Genomic DNA, 18,054 nt, shown 5'->3' with positions numbered 1-18,054 from the left:
AACAAAAACTAACACTTGTCAAACTAAAGATTTTTTTTTCAGTTAAATTTCTAGCTAACTGGAGCAAAACAAAAACATACAAAAATAAGAGACATTCTTGGGGCTAGCTAGAAGGTTGCAGAGTTGAGTGAGCGTAAACTAAAAGGATAACAGAAGTGAAAACCAAGGTAGAATAGGTGTGAAATACCCATTGAGCTAGTTCAATGATGCAGCTTACAAAACAAAGACAATTTTTATACGAAAGGTGAACTAGCAGGAAAAAAAAATGTTAAAATCATTTTATGAAGGGATTTTATATCAAATAGGAAATGTATCTTACAGTGCTTTTATCATTTCTTCTTGCATCTTTTGTAAGGAATCCAGAAGCAGAGGAAGTGTAGTGTCATAATACTGACTCTGATGAAGCTGCGCCCCTTTCAATGCCAATACATACTGATTATGCAACATATGAAGTTTCATCGTGGCTTTGTCGTAACGTTCCTTAGCCTTTTCAGTTTCTTTCCCTGAAAAAAAAATTCAATAAAGTTAGCAAAGAGATAATTTTAAAAGTTCTATCTTCACTATGTGCAAACTGAGTTACCACTATTTCATGTTATCTCATATATTTTATGAATAATCAAAAGGTTACTGAACACATACTAAGTTTATTTGCCAGTACTTTGTACAAAGGAAGTATGCACTGCAGTAAATGTTTGGTGAATAAAGGTTAATGTACAATTTTTTGAAAAATTGTACAGATATATGATCCTTCTCATCTTCAAGGAGCTCACACCAAACTGGAACAACAGTGCACATGAAATTGTATAACCAAGAAAACAAGAAAGTTTGTAAATAATGTTAAATTTTGAGGTCTAGGTTTGAGATATGAATAAAGACCAGGGAAGTCAGAGGAGACTGTGGAGAAAAGAGACCTTAAAAGATGAGGGAAGTCTGGAAAGGTATAAGAAAGACAGGATAGACAACAGTTCCTCCCTCTCACCCTCTCTTTCTCCATTTCTTCCTTCCTTTCATTCAGTAAATATTATTAACTGTTCACCCCCAGGAACGGTGCTAGACACTGAGAATTGAGTATTTGGCAAAACAGAGTCTTTGACGTACAGCCCATAGTCTAGTGATTTGGAATACTGAGTGAAAACATGAAGAGAATAAGCAATGTTCCATAGGCAAGCAAGGCAGTAAGCTCAAAGACAGCAAGTTTTGAGGAAATGAAGGAAATATGTCTGTATAGGTAGGGCAGTTTTAGGTTGTGAATGACTTAAAAATCAAGCAGAGAAATTTAAACTTGATGCAGAAGAAGTCTAGGAGATGATAATTTTATGAACTAAAACTTTTTGTGGACTTCCCTGGTGCTGCAGTGGTTAAGAATCCGCCTGCCAATGCAGGGGATACGGGTTCAAGCCCTGGTCCAGGAAGATCCCACATGCCGCAGAGCAGCTAAGCCTACGCACAGCAACTCCTGAAGCCCCCGCTCGCCACAACAAAGAAGCCACCACAATGAGAAGCCCACGCACCGCAACAAAGAGTAGCTCCCACTCGCTGCAACTAGAGAAAGCCCACGCGCAGCAACGAAGACCTAACCCAGCAAAAATAAATTAAGTAAAATAAATTAATTAAAAAAAAACTTTTTGTGGTTCCTTTACTAAAATCATTCAGAAAATATTTACAGACTGGGAATATAAATGAGTGGCTATACAAATAAATGAAATTTTTAAGCAGATCTTCAATGTTTAATGCAAACTGAACAAATATTTCTTGTCAATTATTTAGATTTAGGGAATAAACTTTTCAAAGTATATATTAATTTTTTCCCTCTACCCAAGGAGACTCCTCCAAATGAATCTTTCCCCAAAATAGATCTTATGTTGAGAATTTTAGACACCAGAGGCTCTCCTCTGCTTCCACTCTGTTCAGGCTCAGCATCCATCTGGGTATTCCCTACAGACAGGAGTCAGAAAAGTATTCCCTATTGGACAATGTCCTCAGCCGAGGGCCAAAAGCAGAGAAAAGGTCGGGGATTTTGCAGACAGAGGAAACCTCAGAACATGCTCAGGTATAGCAATAGAATTAGAACAATTTTCTTGCCTTTCTCATCATTTTTCTAATTCTGAAGCAAGGAACTACATCCAGCTGGTGAAAAAGGAAACAGAACTTTCCAGCAGACTGGTATGTCTCTATTACTAACAAATTCTAGTGCTTCTGGATACTAGAACCATCACTGACTTCTTCCGGGGAGCTGCATATAATATTTTACAGAGCATAATTCTCTAACCAAAGACCATTAGCTGGTTCCTATTCAGAGGGATATTCATAATTGTCCAAGTTATTCACAAAGTGTTGCCCTGGATAACCTATTTCACTTTATAACATAAAGAACCTGTTGATAAGAAAATAACTTAATCACTAGAGTATATTTCCTAACCCTTTCACAGCTGACTGGAAAGAGATTCTAATACAGAGTGAAAGAGATTTCACTACAGTGGGAGGATGGGAGCAAATAATTAATTCAGTTCTGATCTGAAGGGGTCAGAAAAAGATAACATTAGCCATCAAACGAGTGGGTTTTCTCACTTTTTGACTGCAATCCACAGGATAATATATTTTACACCATGAACCAGTAAATAATCATATAAACTTTTAAATACATAACTGAAATAAGAAATTCATTAAAAAATTCTTCCCCTTATTATGAAGGATGCTCTGTGATTTTTTAAAAATTCTATCATTTGAATTATGAATTTTTAAAAATGTTCATTCAGAAACCAATAAATTTTTTGCCTCATCTAATATAAATCCCTAGAGTAGTTGTAACTTACTCTGTATGGCATTAACTTAGGAATTAATAAACCACTTCAATAATGCTAATCACAAATGATTTTTTTAACATTCTCAGGAACACATCTGCCTACCTGTTCAATTACTTTAATAATTTTTTCATAGAATACTATATTTATTTACCCATAAACATTGCTACTTAGCACCTTCTTGCAGAAACACATTTCTAAAAGAGCCAGTACAATTGATACATCTACAGCCAGCCCTGCAGCCTTCCTCTAAAATGACAACCCCCTTTTCTGCTTACCCACATGAGTCAGGGGGAGACTCCCATGTGAAGATACCACCCAAGATCCAAATTGTATTCTCAACGAAATAGGTACCAATCTTTCGGCTGGAAGCTATGTCACATTAATGCCTGAACACCTGCTGGAGTTAAAGTCCATGAACATTTGCTGCAGAAGTTGCCAGGACAGCCCTTCCTAAGGCCCTTTTCTTTGAGTTGGCTTTGTTTTGCTTTGTTTTGTTTTTGATTCATCATTTTTAAACTAGTTTAAGTTGCTGTTGCTTGGAATTCAACAAATTCTGACAACAGACATTTCAAAAGTTCACGTACAATTATGCATATAAATTAATTCTAAGTAATAAAGAAGTCTTCTGGGGTCCACGTGTTCATAATAAGAAAATAAGGCAACAATATTTGAGTACTGTATTCTAATTTGTTGATTTTTATTATAAGTTAAAAAATTATAACTAGTAAATTCAATGAAGTCCATATTCTATGTCACTTCTTTAAAAATATTGCTTTTTATATAAACTCTATTATTCCCAATTAATTACTTAGATTTTTTAGTGTAACTTCAAGAGTCAAGCTTTCCACACAAACATTTTCATGGAGACATTTAAACCATTTAAACCACCCATCTGTCCTCCTATTTGCACAGATTTTAAAGCTGCACTTGGTTATAAGATGTACTTGGGCATGCACCCCATACTTCCTCCCTTGTAGACATGAACAAAAAGTTTCAAAAACATGCTCACCTGCCATGATTTGAAACGGGATTCTATTGTACTTTTTCTTGATTTGTTTTAAAATAAACATTTAGGGTTCCAAAGAGACTATGTAAGTAAATTCAAGAAATAGTAATACTGTGTGAAAACCATAGTTACAACTAAAATTTTTTTAATTCCATTCACGTAAAATATATTGCAAAATACTACCCACCACCATTCCTGCCACACAGCTTTTTGGTTCAGAATATCTAGATCAATATTATACTTTCTTAACTTTTAAAGAACTACACTTGAGCTTAAAATTAATGTGAAGTACACAGAGTGAATAAATTCTAATGACAGACACAGAATCATACCTCTGTTGCTGTATGCTTTTTTTTTTTTTCAAATGATGAGAAGCACTGAAGCAGGGAATGGAGTTATTCTAATGTGTCAATTAACAGGGAGAAAAACATTCAATTTTTCCTCCTCCACATAATGAAATTCACAAAGAGGTTGAATTACAATTCTTTTCCACCACTTGTTGACAAACCCGTTTAATGTTTGTAGTAGCAGAGTGTGTATACAACATGTCATGCCACAAACAATATTATGAAGCCAGCAAAACTCAATTATGTATGTTTGACATTTATAAGAGACAGTCTAGACTAGCCATTAAGCTAGTCTAGAAAGTCAAGTATTTTTTATTATAAACTTCTGAAGCATTTACCATTTGTTAAATATTATGGTGAAAAGCCTCTGGATAATAAATGAGAAGTGATTATTTTCCAAAAGTAAACTGCAAGTAGTCTCCGCTTTGATTTGGATAAATATTCTCCCACCTTACATTTTTCCTTTCTTTCAAAACGTTCCTCCTCAACTATATAACGTTTACTTATTACTCTGAGTAAAAAGAAAATGAATGAGAATTCATCTTAACTTACAAGTTATTTGGCCTAAATGTCCACATATGTTTTTTCACTTGGAAGCTAAAGTTCAAGTATGATATGTGGGAACAATGAATGAGCTACCTATTTTACTCAGTGATGTTCTGAGTCAATTTTCATCTCAGCTTCTCCTTTGTTTAGCTGTGCAACCCAAGCAGTCATTTAATCTAAATTTTAGCTTCTAATTTTTAATCCTGGGAGTTAAATCATGTGCCCTTCTCAATCCATTGGGTTGTGATGGAAATCAAATGGCAGAAAATTGTCACAATGCACAGTTAACAACAAAGGCTAAAGAAGACACAGAATTTGGAAAGCTGAAAAAACCTTTTTGATTATATGCTCCTATGAAGCATTAAAAAATACAAGATGTGGGCTTCCCTGGTGGCGCAGTGGTTGAGAGTCCGCCTGCCGATGCAGGGGACGCAGGTTCGTGCCCCGGTCCAGGAAGATCCCACATGCCGCAGAGTGGCTGGGCCCGTGAGCCATGGCCGCTGAGCCTGCGTGTCCGGAGCCTGTGCTCCGCAACGGTAGAGGCCACAACAGTGAGAGGTCCGCGTACCACAAAAAAAAAAAAAAAAAAAAAATACAAGATGTGCATCCATAGTGTGTTAGTTTTAATAAATTTCCTAGTATAAGAAAATTTGATGTATCAATCAAGAAATATTTATTGAAATGCATTATGAGTTTTAAACTGTTCAAGGAACTAAAACCGTGATATTTTAAAATTCAATATAAAATACCTTTAAAAAGCAAGCTCTCTAGTTTGGAAATATCAAGCAAGGAAATATCATTTCCTTGCATATAGTGACTGCTAGATTCAATTGACCCACAGTCTTTTAATAACCTATAAATTGAATGATATACCATGGTCAAAGCTGTATTCTCTCTTTTTTTTCTTAATTATTATTTATTTATTTGGCCACACGGCTTGAGGGATCATAGTTCCCCGACCAGGGATCAAACCCATGCCCATTGCAGTGGAAGGCTGGAGTCTTAACCTCTAGACCACCAGGGAAGTCCCAAAGCTATATTCTCTAACTGCAGAGCTGTGCATGGGGGGATTCTGAGTAGCTGGGCAGCAGCATAATTCTAAATCTCCCACATATCACCTAAAAAATATAATAAAGAACAAAAAGAAAAACAAAACCTGCACCCTCAGTATAATAGGCAGAGAATGTCCAAATTTTAAATTTTCTGTGAGTAGAAAAATAAACATCAAATCTTTGCAAATGATCTCTCACCCTCCCACTGCAAGCATTCATGGACACCAAAGACTGTTCTGAAAAAAAAAAAGAAAAGAAAAATGCACTAAAGAGAGAAGAGAAGAGCTAGCAGTATGCCTAAGGCTCGTCTAAAACCACCATAAGAATAAGACGATCCACCCTACATGTGAAAGTACTGAAAACGTGTAATGGTAGATCACCGAACTGACTACAAGGAAGGGACTTAAAAGTGCATATGGAAGATAACGGAGGCAGTCTTAGAAAGGTAATACTTCAGGCAGAAATGGTTAAAACGAAGGGCCTTTGGTAAAGGGAAAAAGAAAAAATCCTGCAGAAAAAGAAAATAAAGAAAAATAAAAGGACACAAAACTTTGTCAAGAACATGAAAAGAATGAGATTCTACCCTGCTTGGCAAGTTAAAAAGTTAGGCTGCCTCAATTTCATGGATGTGGGCAAAAGAGACAAGACTCTTGGGACAGAGACAAAGGACAGTTTATTTCTCACAGCAGTATGAGTAGCTAAAGTATCATCATTTGTGAACAAAAGACCATAAAGTCAAACAACAACCAACAAATTCACAGAAAATGTATGTACCATGTATAACAGATAAAGGGCTATTCACTGTAATATACCTTTTAAATTCTTAAAATTTTAAGAAAAAAAAAGACCAAACTTCAATTTTTTTAAATGCGCAAAAGAACTCACTAAAAAATAAATACTTTTAAATGGCCTTTAAACATATAAAGAGGTGGCCAACCTCAATCCCTCACTCATAATAAAAGAAATGCAAATCAAAATTACCTACCAAATTGGCAAACACTGTTTTGGCAAGGATGTGGAGAAACTGATACTCATACATATCTGGTGGGAATGTAAATTGGTACAATTTTTATAGAAGGAAATTTGGCAACATCTAACAAAACTACACACACATTTACATTTTGACTCTGCATTCACACTTCTAGAAATTTATGCTTAAGATATTCCTTCAACAATAAAAAAAAACCTTACAGACAAGCTTATTCATGGTAGTAGTGTAAATAACTGAAAAAACTACAAATAAACTATATGCCCATACACAGGAAAGTGCTTGAATGACTTATAATGAAGTGCTATGCAGCAATTAAAAAGAATTACAAAGAAATCTACAAACTGAAATACTGAGATCTTTCAGGATACAATGTCAGGTAGAAAATCAAAATAAAAAAGCATATCATAATATTGTAGTTTTTGTATAAGAAATAAAGAGATATAGTTAAAGAAGATATAGTTCTCTAAATATCTACTTTTGTACAGTTCTGACTTTTGAAACCATTAATGTCTAACCATTAACAAAATAAACAAAATCAACAAGGGTAAGAGCAGAAAAACAACATAAAATGGGACACAATAGAAACAAATGAACCAAACTGTATTTCCCAGTGAGTAATGTAACCACACTGAAAGGAGTGGGGAAGGAAAGCATTAACCCAAGTAACTTTGGAAACAGTATTTGACTATTTTTGAAACAGTATTTGAGGAAGACTAAAGACAAAAAGAGGTCTAAACAAATACTGAACTGTAGTCAGTAGGTTTCTTTTTTCAGAGGCATAAATTAGCAATTCTGAAATCATCTTCTGTTATTTTAGGATTGAACAAGTAAGTAGATTGCGAATAATAGTAGCCAGGTGTCTCACTGTCAGAGAAGGAAATTACAAATACATAAATAGGAAAAGACAGAATGGACTATTTGGTGTTCAACTGGAATCGGAAATATCAATGTGAATACTTCAGTTTTAATATAGATAGAGCAATAGGTATAGAAATAGGCACAGATGTATTTGTGTGTGTGTCTGTGTGTGTGTGTGCATACATTTGCTTATTTCTTATCTATATCCACTGAAAGGACCTAAAACAAAGACATCCCAGTAGGAATGAGCACACCCAGTGCCCAAATATTGGTTTCTAAATACTATTTTCTACTAAATGGAACTATGGCTCCTTAGGGAAATGAAGCAAGACCTAGAGCAGAAAAAGTATAAGATGAGCCAGAAAATAAGTGCTCAATAAATAACAGGAACATGTCAAAATGACAGAAGAACCAGTTTTTGTTTCTCTCTCATGTACAGACAAAGAAAAGGATAAAGTAAATGTGCTAAAATATTAATATTTGGAGAATATGTGTGAAATATATATGGGAATTCTTTGTATTATTCTTTCAAAATTTGTTGGTCTGAAATAATGTCAAAATAAAAAGTTAAAAATGGAAAGTTGTAAAAATTGATTAAAGCTCAAAAGTATCTGAATATTCACTAAATCTAAAAGATTCAATTATTTAGCCTAGAGATTAAAAGTCTCAGTGATAGAAAAAAAACTTAGTTTTAATATGTATGTTTCAAAGCAGGTATGCTTACACTATAGGTAATATTAATAGATAAAGACAGCCAGAATTTTCTTTTAAAAACACTATCATTCTACTTTATAAGACTAGTCAAGTGTGTGGGAGAACAACGTTTACAGCAAATTAAGGGCATTCATCCTTTAAATCTTTATCCAGATTCCATGGCATCCTAAGTTCTGTGAGAGACACATATTCATAGTCTCTTCCTTAAAAATGCTTGACAAGAAAATTAAGATGGAGGTTCACAAAACAGTCATCATAATGTTAGGATATAATTGTAGAAGGGGGAGTGTAGAGATCACCATATATTTAGTATGGATAACTAACTAGTCATGATCTAAAACTCCTAATAATGTGCTATAATATACAAGGTAATCTAATAAGTTGATGAATATCCTTAATGAAGTGGTTTAAAAGCCACAGGTTATGAGTAGAATATATCTAGAAGAAACATCATATTGGTTTCCTTGGAGGAAAAAAAAAACTGGGTAATACGTGGGAGAAAAAGTTTTCCCTATCTACTTACTGATTTGTACCTTGTGATTTTGAATTTGGAACCATATAAAGTATGAAGAGGGAGCCCATGGACCCCACTGAGGAGGGAAAAATGGCATCTCAAGGGAAATTCCACAAGCTCTCACCAGTCTATCTAACCTCTTATCTGAATAAGGCTGTAGCCTCTCTTGCACTATTTCAATGAATAAACTGCCCTTGCTCTTAGCTAAGACCAATCCATTCCCTTGGGTACTAGATCCATTCTCTAGTCCTATATAACAAAGACATTGCTCCAGCAATTCTTCCTTCATTCTGCTGTCTCATCAACTTTTCCTTCTTCATGGGAACATTTTGTCAGCAAACAAGCTATAATAGCTCCTAATCTTAAAAAAAAATTCCCCCTTGACTCTACTTCTTTTACTTAACTCCCTATCTCTCTCCTTCCCTTTACTGCAAAACTTCTAAGAAGATTTGTGTATACTAGTTATCTCCAGCTTTTTTCTTCTCATTCTTTCTTAAACCCATCCCATTTAGGTGTTTCCTTCTATTGTTCCACTGGAACTGTTCTTGTCAAAGTCACCAATAACATATGTTTTGCTAAATCCAAACTTTACTCCTCATCTTTTGTCTTAGCAGCATGCAACTGCAAATCACATGATCACTTGTTCTTCCTTGAAATCCCTTCACCCCACCTTGCTTCCAGAATAATATATTCTTTTGGTCTTCCTTTTATCTTAGTCTTCTTTACAACGTCCTCTGCATTTCTGTGACTTCTTAATGTTAGGCTCAGACTTAGGACTCTTCTATCTTAATTAACACCCTTTGTAATATCATCAAATCTCATGGCTTTAAATATCAACTAAAAATCAGATTGATAGTTCAACCCCAGAAGTCTCCCTGGAACTCCAAAATTGGAGATCCAAGTGCAAATCTGACAACTCCACTTAGATGTCTAATAAGAATCTCAAAACCAAATGCCTGATCTTCACTTCCAAATCTGCTCCTCCTCTATTTTTCTCCATCTCAGTAACAACAATGCCATCCTCCCCATTGCTCAGGCCAAAAATATTGGAATCATTCTTGACTTCTTTCTTTCTCTCACACTCTACATCTAATTCATCAGCAAATCCTTAAGCTCTACTTTCAGTATATAATAAATCTTCAGTATCCATAGATTCCATATTTCCATGAATTCTGACCTACTGCCTAAAATTTCTTTTTAATCCCAAAATTGAAATACACATTGCTTTTCAGGTCAATCATGGACATGCACACATGCAGAGCAGCAAAGGAGTCACCTGATACACACATTCTCAACTGAGGTTGAAAAGCTATGCTCGGCCTTTTTGTTTCAGCTCTTCTACTGTAAACTCTTTTTTGTAGTCTATTTAGTTCCACACTTTTTGCATTTTTGTGCTTTTCGATGGTAACTTTGCTTTTAAAATGACCCTCAAGCAGAGTGCTGAAGTGCTGCCTAGTATTCTTATGCTCAAAGAGGCTGTGATGTCCCTGATAGAGCAAATGTGTGTTAGATAGCTTTGTTTAGTCGTGAGTTATAGTACTGCTAGCTGTGAGTTCAGTGTTAATGAGTCAACAATATATATTAAAGAAAGTGTCCTTGAACAGAAACACACAAAAAACAAAGTGATGTATTTATTGATCAACTGCCGAAAATGTTGTGACCCTGCTTAAAGGGATCTAATTCCTTATGTTATGCTCACCAGTGGCAATGATTCACTAATCAGCTAATGCTAATTTAGTATTCACAGTGACTTTTTAGAATATAACTACTATAAATAACAAGAATCAATTGTACATGTATCCAGAATTTGCCTGCTTCTCATCACCTCTGCTGCTACCACCCAGGTCCAAGCCAGCATGAATCCTTGCCTGTATTACTCCAATAGCCTAGAAGTAATCTTACTTACATCCTTCCCCAACCACTTATATGGTTCTCAACAAAGCTACCAGAATTATCCTGTTAAAATGTAAGTTCACGTCATTCCTTTGCTCAAACCCTCCAATGGTTTCCCATCTTACTCAACAGTAAAAGCCCAAGGGTTTTAAAAGAACCAGCAAGATCCGGGGTAAGCTGTGCCTCCTGTACCACCCACCATCATTCTTCCTCTCTGACCTCATCTCATACCTCCACACCTTTCCTTTATCAATCCCTCAGTTCCAGCCACACAGGTGTCTATCCCACTCCTCAAATATGCCACACATGATCCCATCTCAATGACTTTGCTTTGGCTTTTCCCTCTACATGGAGTACTCTTTGCTCCAGGTAATCATATGCTTCACTCCCTCACTTCTTTCACTCTGCATTTAAATGTCTTTCTCCATGACAACTAACCTGATCATCCTCTCAACATCCTATCTACCTACCATGTTTTCTCCTCTGTACCTTTTACCACCTAACATACTACATGTTTCATTTATTTATTTTACTAATTAGCTATCTTCTGCTCTAAAATGTAAGCTCAAGGAGGCAGGGATTACCATGTGTTCTGTTATCTACAAGATTAGTTATGGAAATAACAGTGCCTGGCACATAACAAGAAAATGTACAAATTAATATAGTTCTTACTTAAAAAAATTAATTTAAACTTAAATAATTTTTTTAAAATTAAAAGTTATAGAAAGATTACAATTTTACCTTCTGCATCTGTTTATATCATCTTTCTAGTAATCAAGTCCAAAACTAATATTGTTAAGGAGCTCACCTATAAAATATAGAGGAAAATCAGCAAAAGGACATAACTTCTCTTAATCTCGCTGTATATGAAACTTAGCTTTGTTTACTTAATAAAACTTAGCAAAATAGGGACAAATCATATTATTGAACTTTCATATTATTTTTAGGACATTATCTGAAGAATATAAATTAATCATGTAGCATATTCCATCCCACATAACATCTCAGCATCTGATGCAAATATTACAGCTGTCACTCCAATTTCTGCAGCTTTAACCCAATGCAAATTAGATTAATAACTAAGAGCGCCATTACTTTTTATGACCTTGTAAAGGTCCTATCATATTAAGCTCATGCAGTGAAAAGCATTCATGCCATAAGTTAGCTGCTGATAGATCATGTATTAATAAGTAGGTCCAAAAAAAGACAAATCCTCCCACTTTCAGGTCATTTCAACAAAACTGATAATCAATAAACATAGCCTGAACTCTACTTTGGTCTTTAGTAGGTCATGTATCCAAAATGCATTTCTTTCATATGCTGAACTGAGAGGTGAATTTGAATTCTGTAGTACTTTTCTAGAGGACCTCCATGCATCATCCATACATGATTCTGACTTTTTAAAAATCTCTAAGATTTGGTGATTATCAAATAAGAAAGCCAGTTGACAGTCTTAGTGGACTCAAAATAAGGAAATCAACTAAAAGAGCCTTTTCAAAGTTTTATTCATTTTTTAAATTTAGATTTATTTAAACATAAATTTAACCATCTGTCTCAAGTCTGGACTCATTTGAAACTGGTTTTCATATTAAAGTACTCTAAAGAGAAAACTCAATGGATCTAATCAATTTTAATTGGCTATAAAATATTACAGAACTATTCATAGTATGTGAAGAGGCAATTTAAGAAAATCTACTTCCCAATTAGAGAAAAATTTACTTTTGAATGAGTCTTCCAACTAATTCCCCACAGTTCTAGCAGTAGGTACCCTCTTACTATGTCTGCTTAGGGTAAGTGAGGGTGTGTAAATAATCAGGGATATTACCAATCTTTTAGCATTCTTCTTTGTTTCTCATAGAGAAAAAAGAATTTGAAAAGGAGTTTGTTTCCCTGCTCTTGTTATAAAAGGGGTGAAGAGAGTTCCTTTCAAACTTCTCTAGCCTGACTGATATAGGCATGTACAATAGGGAAGAGCTCATCCTTTCTTGTTTCTTTCCTGAATATGATATGCAATAAAGCAGAAGCATTCAGACTTCTACCCATGTAAAGAAACCCCACAAATGTCTTTATGGGTATTTTGAGGCTTGGTAAATATAAAACCATAGTGTAATTCTAGCTATCAGAATACATAGCTGCGAAGCAGTTATTTTGACCATCTTTTCTAATATTTCAATATATCTTCAAGTAAACTAAAAAACATCAAAGCAAAATCATATTTCAATTCACTTAATTCAATACCATCTGGTTCAATATGGTATTCCTTATTTTTTATAAAATTAGCATACACTTACTCTTAAAAAATATTTTTTAACTTTGGAAAAAGGTACTACATGGCAATATGAAGAAGGATGTGCACATAAGTATATAGGTAAACATGATGTATATTTTCTACAACATAAACAAGTGGGGATTGACCAGAGGGCAGACAGCAGAAGCAAAAAGAACTACAATCCTGCAGCCTGTGGAATGAAAACCACATTCACAGAAAGACAGATAAACTGAAAATGCAGAGGACTATGTATCAGATTAAGAAACAAGATAAAACACCAGAAAAACAACTAAATGAATGGAGATAGGCAACCTTCCGGAAAAATAATTCAGAATAATGATAGTGAAAATGATCCAGGACCTCGGAAAAGGAATGGAGGAAAAGATCGAGAAGATGCAAGAAATGTTTAACAAAGACCTAGAAGAATTAAAGAACAAACAAACAGAGATGAACAATACAATAACTGAAATGAAAAATACACAGAAGGAATCAATAGCAGAAAAACTGAGGCAGAAGAAAGGATAAGTGACCTGGAAGACAGAATGGTGGAAATCACTGCCATCAAACAGAATAAAGAAAAAAGAATGAAAAGAAATGAAGACAGCCTAAGACACCTGTTGGACAACATTAAATGCAGCGCTTGAGACCTAGGGGCACATACAGACTGAAAGTGAGGGGATGGAAAAAGATACTCCATGAAAATAGAAATCAAAAGAAAGCTGGAGTAGCAATAATCATATTAGATATATAGACTTTAAAATAAACAATGTTAAAAGACACAAGGAAGGACACCACATAATGATCAAGGGATAAATCCAAGAAGAAGATATAACAATTGTAAATATTTATGCACCTAACATAGGAGCACCTCAATACATAAGACAACTGCTAACAGTTATAAAACAGGAAATCAACAGTAACACACTAATAGTGGGGGACTTAAACACCACACTTACACCAATGGACAGATCATCCAGACAGAAAATTAATAAGGAATCATAAGCTTTAAGTGACACAATAGACCACATAGATTTAATTGATACTTATAGGACATTCCATCCGAAAACAGCAGATTACACTTTCTTCTCAAGTGCACACAGAACATTCTGCATGATAGATCACATCTTGGGTCACAAATCAAGCCTTGATAAACTCAAGAAAATGGAAATCATATCAAGCATCTTTTCCAATCATAATGCTATGAGATTAGAAATAAATTACAGGGAAAAAATGTAAAAAACACAAACACATGTAGGCTAAACATTACGTTACTAAATAAGCAAGAGCTCACTGAAGAAATCAAAGAGGAAATCAAAAAATACCTAGAGACAAATGACAATGAAAACACGATGATCCAACACCTATGGGATGCAGCAAAAGCAGTTCTAAGAGGGAAGTTTATAGCAATACAATCTGACCTCAAGAAACAAGAAAAATCTTAAATAAACAATTTAACCTTACACCTAAAGGAACTAGAGACAGAAGAACAAACAAAACACAAAGTTTGTAGAAGGAAAGAAATCATAAAGATCAGAGGAGAAATAAATGAAATAGAAACAAAGAAAACAATAGCAAAGATCAATAATACTAAAAGCTGGTTCTTTGAGAAGATACACACAGTTGATAAACCTTTAGCCAGACTCATCAAGAAAAGAGGGAGAGGACTCAAATCAATAAAATTCCAAATGAAAAAAGGAGAAGTTACCATGGACACTGAAGGAATACAAAGCATCATAAGAGACTACTACCAGCAACTCTAAGCCAATAAAATGGACAACCGGGAAGAAATGGACAAATTCTTAGAAAGGTATAACCTTCCAAAACTGAACCAGGAAGAAATAGAACATATGAACAGACGAATCACAAGCACTGAAATTGAAACTGTGATTAAAAATCTTCCAACAAACAGGAGTCCAGGACCAGATGGCTTCACAGGTGAATTCTACCAAACATTTAGATAAGAGCTAACATCCATCTTTCTCAAACTCTTCCAAAAATTTGCAGAGGAAGGAACACTCCCAAACTCATTCTACGAGGCCACCATCACCCTGATACCAAAACCAGACAAAGATACTACAAAAAAAGAAAATTACAAACCAATAGCACTGATGAATATGGATGCAAAAATTCTCAACAAAATGCCAGCAAACAGAATCCAGCAACACATTAAAAGAATCATACACCATGATCAAGTGGGATTTATCCCAGGGATGCAAGGATTTTCAGTATACGCAGATCAATCAATGTGATACACCATATTAACAAATTGAAGAATACAAATCATATGATCATCTCAATAGATGCAGAAAAAGCTTTTGACAAATTTCAACACCCATTTATGATAAAAAACTCTCCAGAAAGTGGGCATACAGGGAAACTACCTCAACATAATAAAGGCCATATAAGACAAACCCACAGCCAACATCATTCTCAATGGTGAAAAACTGAAACCATTTCCACTAAGATCAGGAACAAGACAAGGTTGCACACTCTCACCACTATTATTCAACATAGTTTTGGAAGTTTTAGCCACAGCAATCAGAGAAGAAAAAGAAATAAAAGGAATCCAAATCGGAAAAGAAGTAAAACTGTCACTGCTTGCAGATGACATGATGCTATACGTAGAAAATCCTAAAGACGCTACCAGAAAACTACTAGAGCTAATCAATGAATTTGGTAAAGTAGCAGGATACCAAATTAATGCACAGAAATCTCTTGCATTCCTATACACTAATGATAAAAAATCTGAAAGAGAAATTAAGGAAACAATCCCATTCACCACTGCAACAGAAAGAATAAAATACCTAGGAGTAAACCTACCTAAGGAGGTAAAAGACCTGTACTCACAAAACTAGAAGACACTGATGAAAGAAGTCAAAGGTGACACAAACAGATGGAGAGATATACCATGTTCTTGGATTGGAAGAATCAACGTTGTGAAAATGACTATACTACCCAAAGCAATCTACAGATTCAATGCAATCCCTATCAAATTACCAGTGGCAATTTTACAGAACTAGAACAAAAAATCTTAAAATCGGTATGGAGATACAAAAGACCCCAAATAGCCAAAGAAATCCTGAGGGGAAAAAACAGAGCTGGAGGAATCAGACTCCTTGACTTCAGACTATATTACAAAGCTACGTAATCAAGACAATAAGGTACTGGCACAAAAACAGAAATACAGATCAATGGAACAGGATATAAAGCCCAGAGATAAACCCACGCACCTATGGTCAACTAATTTATGACAAAGGAAGCAAGGATATACAATGGAGAAAAGACAGTCTGATCAATAAGTGGTACTGGGAAAACTGGACAGCTACACGTAAAAGAATGAAATTAGAACACTCCCTAACACCATACACAAAAATAAACTCAAAATGGATTAGAAACCTAAATGTAAGACCGGACACTATAAAACTCTTAGAGGAAAACATAGGAAGGACACTCTTTCACATAAATCACAGCAAGAACTTTCTTGATACACCTTCTAGAGTAATGGAAATAAAAACAAAAATAAACAAATGGAGCTAATGAAACTTAAAAGCTTTTGCACAGCAAACTATAAACAAGATTAAAAGAAAACTTTCAGAATGGGAGAAAATATTTGCAAACAAATCAGCAGACAAAGGATTAATCTCCAAAATATACAAGCAGCTCATGCATCTCAATATTAAAAGAACAAACAACCCAATCAAAAACTGGGCAGAAGACCTATATACACATTTCTCCAAAGAAGACATACAGATGGCCAAGAAGCACATGAAAAGCTGCTCAACATCACTAATTATTAGAGAAATGCAAATCAAAACTACAATGAGGTATCATCTCACACCAGTTAGAATGGGCATAAGAAAATCCACAAACAACAAATGTTGGAGAGGGTGTGGAGAAAAGGGAACCCTCTTTCACTGTTGGTGGGAATGTAAATTGGTACAGCCACTATGGAGAACAGTATGGAGGTTGCTTAAAAAACTAAAAATAGGGCCTCCCTGGTGGCGCAGTGGTTGAGAGTCCGCCTGCCGATGCAGGGGATACGGGTTCGTGCCCCGGTCTGGGAGGATCCCATATGCCGCGGAGCGGCTGGGCCTGTGAGCCATGGCCGCTGGGCCTGCGCATCCGGAGCCTGCGCATCCGGAGCCTGTGCTCCGCAACGGGGGAGGCCACAACAGTGAGAGGCCCGCATACCACCAAAAAAAAAAAAAAAAAAAAAACTAAAAATAGAATTATCATATGACCCAGCAATCCCACTAGTGGGCATATGCCCAGAGAAAACCATAATTCAAAAAGACACATGCACCTCAATGTTCATTGCAGCACTATATACAATAGCCAGGTCACAGAAGCAACCTAAATGCCCGTTGACTGATGAATGGATAAAGAATACGTGGTACATATACACAATGGAATATTACTCAGCCATAAAAAGGAAAAAAATTGGGTTATTTGTAGAGATGTGCATAGACCTAGAGACTGTCTTACAGAGTGAAGTATGTCAGAAATAAAAAAAACAAATATCATATATTAATGCATATATGTGGAATCTAGAAAAATGGTACAGGTGAACCGGTTTGCAAGGCAGAAATAGAGACACAGATGTAGAGCACAAGCATACGGAGGCGGGGAAGTTGTGGCGGGAAATGAATTGGGGGGGAAAAAGTGGAGATTACAGTGAACCAAAAAGAAATCTGGGAGTGAATAAACTCATAACAGCTTTCAGAACAAATGAAGACGATGAAGTCCACTAAGACTGTAAAACTTAGGTTAATGTGTTAAGTAGACACATGGAAGATTTTAGAAAAGACCCACATCATAATTATCCAGGCAAAATCTATAATGCCTAAGATGAAAAATATACTACGTGAGATTAAAGGCAGATTAGACACTGCAGAAAACAAGATTAGTAAAATTGTAGATATAATCATAGAAACTAACCAAAATGAAACAGAAAGCTAAAAAGACAAGGGGAAAAAATAAACAGACCATCAGTTGGCTGTGAGGCAAATACAAACAGCCTAATATACATGTAACTGGAGTCTCCAAAGGACAGCACAAAG

At 35.3% G+C, this 18,054-nt stretch overlaps 1 protein-coding gene across 5 annotated transcripts in view; it reads right to left on the bottom strand.

Moving 5' to 3' along the window:
- FER (FER tyrosine kinase) overlaps window positions 1-18,054 on the bottom strand; it is a 470,473-nt gene that overhangs the window by 347,862 nt on the left and 104,557 nt on the right. For all 5 annotated transcript variants that reach the window (XM_060093231.1, XM_060093230.1, XM_060093228.1 and 2 more), the window contains one exon: window positions 320-503. In XM_060093231.1, coding sequence (XP_059949214.1) covers window positions 320-503 — 184 coding nt within the window. The remainder of the gene's footprint in view (window positions 1-319; window positions 504-18,054) is intronic.

Source organism: Mesoplodon densirostris, chromosome 3, assembly GCF_025265405.1.
Source record: "Mesoplodon densirostris isolate mMesDen1 chromosome 3, mMesDen1 primary haplotype, whole genome shotgun sequence".
NCBI lineage: Eukaryota > Metazoa > Chordata > Mammalia > Artiodactyla > Ziphiidae > Mesoplodon > Mesoplodon densirostris.
This window is presented reverse-complemented; position numbering and strand designations above follow the sequence as displayed.